At 37.6% G+C, this 12,054-nt stretch overlaps 1 protein-coding gene across 1 annotated transcript in view; it reads right to left on the bottom strand.

The window, feature by feature from the left end:
• Window positions 1-10,804, bottom strand: part of LOC119833323 (MOB kinase activator-like 2) — a 29,310-nt gene extending 18,506 nt beyond the window's left edge. Inside the window, exon 1 of the mRNA XM_038357309.1 lies at window positions 10,467-10,804. Coding sequence (XP_038213237.1) covers window positions 10,467-10,789 — 323 coding nt within the window. The 5' untranslated portion in view covers window positions 10,790-10,804. The remainder of the gene's footprint in view (window positions 1-10,466) is intronic.
• Between the last annotated feature and the right edge of the window lie 1,250 nt (window positions 10,805-12,054).

Genomic DNA, 12,054 nt, shown 5'->3' with positions numbered 1-12,054 from the left:
CCCCCCGCCCCCGCCGCCGGTAGCCCCGCGCCCCTCGCCCCCGCGCCTACCCGCGACAACCGCCCCACCCGCCCCCACCGCCCACGCGTCACGGCACACGCACACGTCACTCGCCATTGCCTCAGCTGACCGTGACTACTAGTGCTACTACATAAAAGTAATATTATATCGCGCCAGTGTTTTCAAATGTTAAAATGGATATTTGGATAATAGCTAAACATGAAATTATTTTCTCTGATCTTTTTTGTAGAAAAACGAATGTAAGGAATTATCTCCGTTTAGAATTGTACAGCTGAAAACAGCCGCTAAGATGTATGTATCATTAAGCGCGCTCCGGGGCTGATTTGTGGGTTTCGTTGCAACGCATAGTATTCGGGCGTAGACATGGATTGACTATGCCACTGTCAAAAACGTACCAGATTGAATAACTAGAGCATACGAGAAACATTAGCTTTCGAATAAAAAAAATAATCATGAAAATAGGTTTACCCAGTCGTCTGAGAGACTAGAACATACCGATATACCTACAAGTGGTATTTGCGCGATAATCTATTGGGTCCTAATTACAATAGGCTTTAAACAGCAGGCTGAGCAGGTAAGTGAGGAAGTGGATTTACATTAATTATGCGGCATGCTACATCAGCAGCAACAGCTAGCACTCGGCACTCCAGTTAGCAGTCAGCACCGAACATCAATATGACGACCTAATCACACGTGCGATGTTTTGTATCAGTCCAGTGATAGTTTTATATTTAGTCTTATGCTATTGAAATTAACGGAGTTTTCATTATGTGGGAGTCGAGCACGCTTCGGCACGAATTGGGCCAGCTCGCACCGGGGAATTACCACACCCCCACAGAAAACCGGCGTGAAATAGTGGCATGCCACAGTGTTTCGTACGGTGAGTGGCGGAGCCGGAGGCCCGTTTCCATTTCCTCACCCGTCCTAGTCCATTCCTTCTTTAATGTTTAGGCGTTAATCCTTTCCTTTCCCTTACCCCATAAAAGCGGGCAGCGCATTCACGGAGGTACTACCTTTGCGAATGTTTATGGGCGGTGGTGATCGCTTACCATCAGGCGAACCACCAGCTCAGCTGCCCGCTATGACATAAAAAAAAAGTTACTTTTGTATTAACTTTTTTTAATGTTAATTATTAAATATTATATTCGATAATTATTTCAAACCTTTTATAAACATATTTATATACAGATTTTAATCAAGTCGTTAGGGACTCGTTTCGATACGTATGTAGTATTGCACACACTGCACATTGATGGCTTACGCCAACGTAATTGGAGGATTCGTCAAAAACAGAATTGAAGGAAATTTATTGTAAGCATTTAGAGAACAACATGCATAAATTTCAAATTGGAGCAGTATGACAATATTATACTACACTAGCTGCGCCCCGCGGTTTTACCCGCGTAAGTCCGTATCCCGTAGGAATATCGGGATAAAAAGTTGCCTGTATGTTATTCCAGTTGTCCAGCTGTCTTCGTACCAAATTTCATTGCAATCGGTTCACTAGTTTTTGCGTGAAAGAGCAACAAACACACACACACACATCTTTACAAACTTTCGCATTTATAATATTAGTAGGATTAGTAGCATAGTAGGATTAGTAGGATTTAGTTTGAAAATGCAATAAAATTAAGAAATTATCTAATTTTTATAGTTTTATAGCATTGAAATGCTTTATAAAATTTGAAAGAATAGAAAAAAATGATCTCATTCTCATTTACAAGACATCAGCAGACATTTGCAGACAAGCCATTTATTTACCATGCGCCAGAAGCACGCAAAAAGTGACATACCGAACATTATTATTTAACATAAGGAGTTCATGCATCAACGCAGAGGACCCATGGAAGAGCTTTTACAAGTGATGGCGAAACATCAAGTCTGGTTGGGAAGCGAGGGGTGAGCACTTACCACAAACAGTCCAGCATGCTAGAGACATCCAATTCGCGCCCGAAGGGGCCACTGCACTTACCTGAAACAAACATTTGCTTTATAGTTTTTATAGTTCCAACGTAATTACTACTTACAATATCGATCAATTCGAGTGATTTATATAATACGCATCATAATGGGTCTTCCCATAGAAACTTCGATCAAAAATACAATATACTTTTAATACTACTACTGCAGCCTATAGGTACCACTCTCTAGCCTCATCGCTATCACCAAACAAAAATCGTTGCGATGGGATACTTTATATAATGTAATACCTTCCTAATAACCTGTGAATCACAATAAATCATTTTGAATTTGAATTTGCGAAAGATTTATAATATGAATTACTTCCTACTATACTGTTTTGTCAGCTTTGCACACATCAGTGACTTTAAACCTACGTGCAACAGAACAGTTCAATTCAGATTTTAATGTCAATGTTATGCATTTGTGTTAGGTATGGGACTGAAATAAATCGCTTTCTTAATACTCACATTTAGTTAAGTAAAGGAGCCATACTCAATTGAAATCTCTCAATCACATACCCGACCTTCATTCTTCACAATATTTTATATTTAACGGAACCGGATTTCCGCTCCTTCAAGTTTAGGGCATCCCGATTCTTTTAACATTTTACCATTGACGATAATAATTTCACATTTGCAAATTGTGTGTCGCAATCCAAATGCTTTTATTTGCAATTATTGTCACAATTTTTAATGTTAATAAAGTATATTCTTTATTGATATTGAACCCACTCGAAAGCGACAAATAAATTAATTAAATTAATATAATTACTATAAACGTCTACCCACCCATTTGAAGTCGGTGCTAACCAAGCCAAGTAGCTAGGTGTAGGTATGTAGTAACTACTTGCGATAGTAGTGTGGGAAATAGGAGTCTATCTATTATTTAATGTATATAATATTATCTAATGGGACGAACTCCGCAGGATACTCTTTCGAGCAGACTAAAAATATCTCTTTAAAAAATATACGTACAGACGAATATAGTACCTTCTCCTTTTCGTTTTTGGGAGTCGGTTAAAAATGAATCGCCAAATGTAAGCCTCATACATAATATGTTATACTAAGTGCAAAACAGCTCGATCAATTCGTAATTTTAGCTTCACTTTTTTTTGGGAGTTTGTTGTGGAACATTATAGTTTAAATCAGAACACTCCCTTTCCAAATGAATGCATCTCTGCCTTAATGATCAATCCGTGTACCAATTTAGTTTTTATGAATTACAAAGCAAAGCTTTAGAGGTGAGTGCGAAATTAATACCAAAATCGGGAAGATTAATTGAAACAATGAAGGCGAACATGATAGTGCAATATAATAGTATGTACAATTATTGTATAGTTTTACAAGACCTCGTGTGATATTGAGATAAATGTTTAGTTTTAAAATAATACAAACATGGTGTTAGAGCACAATGACTGAAATATACACAGGACATGATGTTTTTTTCATATCCACAGAATTACCATACTCAACACTCTTGTTCATCCACATTAAACATGTCATAGATTCTATAAGAACTTATCAGTTTAGACTCCTGTATACCATCAATGAGAGCGTCGGCCGTAGGGAGAAAAGAGCGAGAAGGCTTGCCGCCTCCGCATCGGGCTCGGCAGGATTATTCACCGCCCCCTGCACCACTCGCAACGGGTGTGATAACAACCCTTACAACTCAACAACTCTAATTTAGATTTGTAGCATTGTGGAATCAAATGGAGAGCAGAAGGCAGGCAAGCTTCTGTGCGCAGCGTGGCGCGCTCTGCAGCAGGTCAAGGCCGCGCCGGCAACGAGCGGTGTCACTCGCCTCGCTGTCTGCAGTTTCAATTTCAATTATTGATAATATGAAGCATGCAGCCGGCATACGTACAATGCTACCCCAAAATCTGATCAATATTTAACGAATTATATAATAACAGGTACCTAAAGAATATCGTTGTTTGTAGAAATTAAACGGTTATAATAATAGGAACAGTTTTATTTTCCATCACTAAGGAATATACTCGTGCTTTATGGTATCGCCACAGACGGCATCGCCAAATGCACTCAAAGGGATACATTGTCTACTCATAGAATTGAATGCCTTCCATTTTAGATACCTAGATAATAACAAAATAAACACAAACACGTATTAAATCTATATTAAAAATCCTCGTAATGTACCTTTCATTGCCTGCACAACAAATCGATGACCACGAGAGTGCAAATTACAATAATTAGACTCACACCGCGTGCCGAGTAGTTTTCCGTGAAGTACCAAGATGATAATAACTTGACAATAGCGACGAACGGCAAACAAAACGTGACCAACGACCAAAAATATTTCACCCGCAATCAGATTGCGTCACATCATAAAAACTTTTTGTTAAAACAACATACTAAGTCATGATGAGTACAAATGAATGTACAAGAAACAAAGTGACAAAGCAATATAACTTTTTGTTCATACGATTCATTTAATTTTGGAGGTACACGCAGAAATATAGAATTCACCTGCGTAATTCCGTATCCCATAGTAATATCGGGATAAAAAGTTGCCTGTATGTTATCCCAGTTGTCCAGCTATCTACGTACCAAATTTCGTTGCAATCGGTTGCGCAGTTTTAGCGTGAAAGAGTAACAAACACACACACACATCCTTACAAACTTTCGCATTTATAATATTAAGTAGGAAGTAGGATTAGTAGGATAGCATACATGACATCAAATGGATATGATTACATGAATTACTTGGAATAACAGATTGCAACTCCAGTAAAAACTTATCGTACAGCGCATGATTGAAGAGATATCAATTTTGAAAAGAGTGAAAATTTGAAGTAACAACCCGTTAGTCGACGTGAAACTCCTCTTTATTTCAAATTTCTCCTACAATAATAAAGAAAAAATCGAATAACCCCGATCCCATTATATAACAGGACATTTTGTGTCGCCATTATCTTATTTAAAGAAATCCGTCAATCCGTTTGAGATCTACAATGTCACAACGGTTAAAAATTAAATGCATAGGAGCATTCTAAACCCGCGTTAACTAAAGCCGGCACGTTTCCTGTTCTTGTAATACTAACTCCCTAACCTTTTTAATCGTATTGAACAGGCAAATTATAACGTAAATAATATAATTTCCCTATGCAGCAGGTTTAAAAAATGGGTTTAATTGAAATATATAATAAACGAAAACTAATCTGCTGTTTTAAATATAGGTAATTAGGAGGTGTTCAAACTCTAACCCAAACATTTATTTATTCAAAGAGTTATTAGACTAGAAGCATTTCTGAATTCTACCGGTTTGGAAAGCAGTTTCACCTTCCATATATTAAAAAATGCTGTAAGACTCAAAACCAACTCTCGACTACGACTCTTAAAAAATTTAGCACTACTACCTTTTTAATACCATGGGGAATTCTGTTACAACAGCTTATACCTTGTCCCATAAAATATTTTCTTACTTTAAAAAGACGGATAACAGGCACTTCAATTTTATTTTCGTTCCTCGTGTCACAATAATGTCTATCGCCTACTCATATAATATGATCCAATGAAAGTAGCTAAAATACACCAATCTAACCGTATCTATATCGGTGAAACACCTAATTTTGCGAAGTGCAGCTAAACTGAACTTAGCAGCGGCGATGTTAGCATGGGCTCCGCATTGTAGCTTCTCATCTGTGTCACCCCAAGAAATAGATTCAATTCGGCAAGGTATAATACCTACCCGTATCAAATACATTTTCACCCTGTTTACATTTGGAAGGATACATTATTTGTTTTTATAAATAGAAAAAAATAGTTTTAGTTCCTTTTCTCGATCGGATATGCGTAAAAGATCGAAGTTTAGTTCGTCAACATTAGAGACATTAAATATTGACGAGGTATCATCAGCAAATACATAGTACTATTTCTCACAAATCTTGCTGCAATAATAAGGTAGTAAAATAGACCCATGCAGAACACCAATGATAACCGATGCAACATTAGAACATTTTGCATTAATAACAGCGTTCTGTATCCTATTCTGAACGTATGAAGATGTGTGCCTTTATCTAAATAAAACATTCCACCTTATTGCAAAAATAGAAATTCAGTTTCTGTAATTAAGTAAAATGTTCAACCATAGGGAATAATACCACAGTTACACGGTTGACGTTATTTTCCATTAATTTATTTAAAATAAAAATATAAAAGATTTTTAATAGATATCGATATGCTCTCTACAGGACTAGGTTAGCCAATTATGTAACAACATGAGACAGAAGGTCGCTTAAGGACTGAAAAAATTAATGACCGACATGCATCTCAGTTTTTACAGTAGAAGGCTTGTGTTACTAGGATTGTTTTTATAGAAGTATTTTTATGGGATTATATTTTTTCCTGAGTTCCTAATTCCAAACAGAATTGGCCTAAGGATCACACCATTTTTTTTCCGTACAACACACAAGTTTCTTTAACGTATTAAATGTCTTTACAATAACATCAGAAGTCACGAGTCGGAATTAAAAATAAAACACTGCACTCCGCAACGTGGTCGCTCATAAAGGTGTATCTGCAAGCGCTGAAGATGAATTAAAATGTTTTGTGATACCAACATCTTCAAAAGCAATCGCAACGTCAGCATTCATGTCAATCATTATATGATTTTATTGTACGAGATACTTTTATCCATTTCACTATTTATAAATGACGACACAGTTTAATTTTAGTATTTGAGTGGCAGTTCGTATTTTATCTCTGAAATACAAATACTTCGAGGTCAAAAAAATAACTTTTTAAAAGTTGATTCATCAATTTTAAACTAAGAAAAGATGAAGAAAAATGAAAAACACAAAGAACATTCCTACACCTGTAGGAGTTAGGTCCATACTAGGTGTTAGGTGTGTTAACGTAAAAGTGTAAGCACCGTTAGGTTATCATCTCGCAGAAATCTGTCCCGACATTATGATCTGTAGAAAAATTGTGATCTGTAGCTGTACTGCTTATAATTTAACGCATTATTTTTCGATAGGATTTTCAATCTCATCATTCCATGTGATGAGTTGGATGAGGTTTCGATTATAAATAGATGTGTTAATTAAATAATAACACTTCTATTTATTGTCGAATGTTAGCGATCGAATGAAGAAAAAAGACACTATATAGTAGTAATGAACTAATAGAAAAACTCAAACAACAACTGTCTCCTTCATTCTTATGAGCTAGTCTACGCGCAAGAGAGACGGATGTACTTTCAAGGATGCACATGCAGCGCAACTTCATAACACGCACCTATTCAGACACAAGACAAGCGCAACGTGTAAATGTTGAACGTGCTAGCTTTCGATAAATTAGAACTACAGTGCAGTATTTACAGGTTAATAAACAGTCAGAGTAACAGAGTCAGCCTAAGCGGGTGCAGCGGTGTCAATCGTGAAAGCTACGTCATAAACAATATCATAAAAGTAACAATCCTATTGCTTCGATGGTATAGATAACTATTTTAAAAATTTATTAGATTAACTGAGCTTTTTCTAATTTTTTTTGATTAACTTAGGTGGTGGTTCGCCCATGAACATACGCAGAGTTAGTGCCTCTGCGAATGCACTGCCCGCTTTTATGGGGTAAGGGAAAACGAAAGGATCAACGACTGGAAATAAGGAATGGACTGGGACGGATGAGGAAAAGGTAACAGGCCTCCGGCTCCCCCACTCACCGAACGAAACACAGTGGTATACCACTATTTCACGCCGGATTTCTGTGGGGGTGTGGTACTTCCCCGGTGCGAGTTGGCCCTTTTCGTGCCGAAGCGTGATCGACTCCCACAATAAATACTGTGATAGAGCCAGACCATATAATACAAAATATGATAGCGCAAGTAACATGCGAAGCTATATTTTAATTCCACATCCGAAGCTACAAAATTTGGTTAAGTGGAAGTTAAGGATAGTATTCATAAAATGAAAATAAGCATTTTGTATGTGGTATCACGATGCGTGGGCCAAAGGACATTAAAAAAAAATACATTATAAGAAATAGCATATGAGGCATTTAGGAACGTCTCATGTGAAAGTCCTAGCGAGTTGCTTGAGCTCCTCGTGGCCCACACAAGATCCAAGTTAGTTCCCTGTGCTTACAACAAAGGCCATGAGGTCACAACTTACAGGGCGCGGCGAGCGAGCATGCGACTCACCTGTAACAAAATATACATAATTGAGACCTGCTTACCGTCACAAAAAAAATAGATAAACTTATACATAGGTATTTGAATTTTGTCACGTTAATATCTATCGGCTATCTAAGCTCGGTGTAAAGTATGTATATATTTTACCGAAAAATTATACATTAAACTTACAAAAACGCTTACAATTTGTCGACAAATTACAATGTCTAACGATGTTTACTATCTTACGAAGACATATATATCCTAATGCAGACATAAGAGATAAATCTCCTGAGTTGGAATCATGTAACATCAAATCGAAATTCTTTATTGTGCACCAAGCCGTACAGAACTACACATAATAGAAAAATAAACTGACTCCACAAGAGCACAACATACATACAGGTTAAAACTGCAACCATAGAAGTTAAAATTTCATAGAATATTCTTTAATATTCATCCCTGACGCGAACGTATATGGCGAGTGAAGTAAACACTATTTAATATGTATCTATGTATATCTGTTTCTCCAGCTGCTTTAGAGACGTTAGAGCTGACGAATCGAGTCGACCGAGCTAGAGAATCAGTCACCTGATCGTGATCGATTACTACCACCCACGACCATTTGCAAAGGTAATGCCTCTGAAAATGCGTTGTCAGCTAATCGAAAACGAAAGGGCGCTATCGGCGTGACCGCAGCGTGAATCGTGTGCGTCATTTAAGCTCTTATAGTTCCCATACGCAATGAACTAAAAATTATCATTTACTTAAAAGTGTATATATAATAAAATTATAAATATTCTTCTTCCTATCCTACAAATATTATAAATGCGAAAGTTTGTAAGGATGTGTGTGTTTGTTGCTTTTTCACGCAAAAACAACTAGTATTCCAGTTGTCCAGCCATAACATATAGGCAACTTTTTATCCCGATATTCCTACGGGATACTAACGCGGGTAAACCGCAGGGCGCAGCAAGTTAATAATATAAAAGCCCACCGTCTAGCCCACATTTTAATAGACCACATGGGATGTACCAGCTTTCAATGAGTACTCAACCAACACGAAAAAATACAGTCGAAATGAGAACCTAGACCTTTTTTTGGAAGTAGGTTAAAAATTATCTTCTTATATCTTGGCTTTATAAATATATATTTTTTTATCATCTTTTCAAAATCCCAAAAGCCTTATTATATATATATTTTTTTTGTAGACAATTTAAAGATATGCTTAAAGCATAACTAAAATTAGTTTATATTTTTCCGGCCTTATGTTTATTCATAAAAAAACTGAATTTATGATTTTTGAATGTTTTTATTGAGAATACTCTTTAATAAATAATGACTATATTGCTTGAAGAATTATTTACATTAACATCAGAATGATTGCTAATAACTATGCTAACATACGTAGCATTGTTATTAATAGTCAAAAGAAATGTTAAGACGTATCTTTGTCATTAATTTATCGAATCAAATTAGTATCATTAAGTTTTCAGCATATTATTACACCTGACTAGCTAGTGGTTCAATTATCCGCTCGATAAAATTAATTGAAACCAACCAAAATCATCTATTGCACTTGCCCACCTCTGGGCCGCTCTGCCGGGCCTGGTCGGATTCCAGTCTTATTTATCTGATTTTCAAACGCTGTTCAAAAATTGTTAACAACGGTGACAGTTGCTGAAGAATGACCAAGACCAATATTCATAGTAATGTGTCTCATAAGCCGCAAGTTCCGAGACACGCATTTAATGAAGTTGTAGTGTAGTTATACTAGTGACAAAACCTTTTAGTGACAGTTGTTTAACTTTTTTCATAATTGGCTAGTCTATAGTCGTAAAATACATTACTTAGTACTTTAGCAAAGTTCCTATGTCAGCATTGCTTTTGAAACCATAATGTAAACAAAACATTTCGTATGAACAGAAATATATACATTTTAATGAAGAATAAAATATTGCTCTACTATGGCATTGAAAACATAATTTCTGAAAGAAACTATGTTTTCTTAAAATTTTATATTCAAGGCTTCACAATAAATCTTACGTCACCTGTCATTGTATATTTCCGTAAGTGTGTCGCCTAACATAAGCAATGTGTCATAAATTGGAAAGAGGGGCGGCGAGGGGCGCGGGGAGCCATGACGTCACACAGGTGGAGGAAGGTGATAACGCGCGATAGGACGATAAGCGCAAGAGCGCTGACGATTTCGAAATCCCAGTAGTAAATGGGTCGATGGCGAATCATCGCTTATTGTGAAGAAATAAACTAAAATAGATAAAATTGGTTAACGCATTCGTCACCCGTTACGCTCGTCGTACTTCGTCGTGCGAATGGCACTGAGAAACGATTCGCACCTGCAGAAACAGGAGACAGTGTCATCGACATCGAAGGGGAGCACCCTGGCAGGCGGCGGCGAGGCGGGCACGCTCCTGTACTTGACGTGCAGCACGCGGCGGGCCGCGCGAGCGCCGCTGCGCCGCAGAATGCCCACGGGCCAGCGCGAGCCGTCCGCGCTCATCGCACGCTGCTGGGCACGTAGTGCGCCGCGGTCGCGAGCGAGTTGTGACTGAGCGCGCGGCCGAGCGCTGCCGCCTGCCGCCGCGCCGCTGACATCACGCCTTATCACACCTGAGCGCCGAGCGTCGACCGTCGACCGCCGACCGCGGTTACCGTGCATCTTCCAATATGTCCCCACTAACTGTCATACTGCTGCTTTTCTTTTTAACGATCTAATATAACAATTTATTTTTTTATAGATTGGGGATTGATAAAACATGGAGACAACCTATGTTCCTAATATATAGCTTTGATGTCATTCCTAGCACAATCATTTTTATATTGTTTTTGTCAATGATGGCCAAGTGAGCACATGGACAATTCGGGGTTCGAGACCAAGTGAATCTCTCAGACCCATGAAAAAAAAGAAAATAAATTGATTTTTCAATTTATAGTGCATGTGGATACCATCATCACTGGTTGAAATGGTAAAAGAAAATATCGTGAGGAAACTGGTATATCAAGAATCAAACCACCATGTGGCATGTTTGGCACCATGTGACGTCTGCCAACCCGCATTTGGTCTATGTGATGGATTATGGCCTGATCCCATAGGAGGCCTGTATCCTATCCTGTGAGAACATATATAGGCTGATGATAACTATAAGGGTATATATACTTTTTTCAATATCCTTTGTATATAGCATGGTTGATGTAGATTAAATTTTTTCAACTAACCCCAATACAAAACTATAAACATAAACAGAGCACTATTGATCAAACATTCACATTATCCAGACTCTCAATTATTATTGATATGCCCTATGACAACTTTTCAGTGTGGTTGATTGGCTTTCTAATGTACCAAGAAGAGTTCAGTTACTAATTAGATAACTAAAAAAGAGAGAAATATCATATTACTTAATATGTTTAATTTTTATTGATATGCAGTACTTACTATTTAATAAAACTTATTTTAACCAAGTTTTTCATTCAAAAAAGGTCTAGTTAAAATCAATACACTCAATGTCATAAAGAACCTAATACAACATCACAAATATTTAGGAGTCAAGCATGCTTCGGCACTGTAATAACATATGAGGGCTATTTTGTGTCCAGTTCTGAACTTTCTGGCAACCCATTTTCGGAAGATTTATGAGAGTTGGATATATACAGGAATGAGCAAATAAAATTCAAATGCCATCCCCATTGCTGCTTTGATTTTTCATTTATCTTTTTTTTTTTTATGTCATAGCAGGCAACTGAGCTGGTGGTTCGCCTGATGGTAAGCGATCACCACCGCCCATGAATATTCGCAAAGGTAGTGCCTCTGCGAATGCGCTGCCCGCTCTTTTGGGATAAGGGAAAAGGAATGGGTTAACGACTGGAAAGAAAGAATGGACTGGGACGGGTGAGGAAAAGGGAACGGGCCTCCGGCTCTCCCAC

The sequence above is a fragment of the Zerene cesonia genome, chromosome 17, assembly GCF_012273895.1.
Source record: "Zerene cesonia ecotype Mississippi chromosome 17, Zerene_cesonia_1.1, whole genome shotgun sequence".
Classification (NCBI taxonomy): domain Eukaryota; kingdom Metazoa; phylum Arthropoda; class Insecta; order Lepidoptera; family Pieridae; genus Zerene; species Zerene cesonia.
This window is presented reverse-complemented; position numbering and strand designations above follow the sequence as displayed.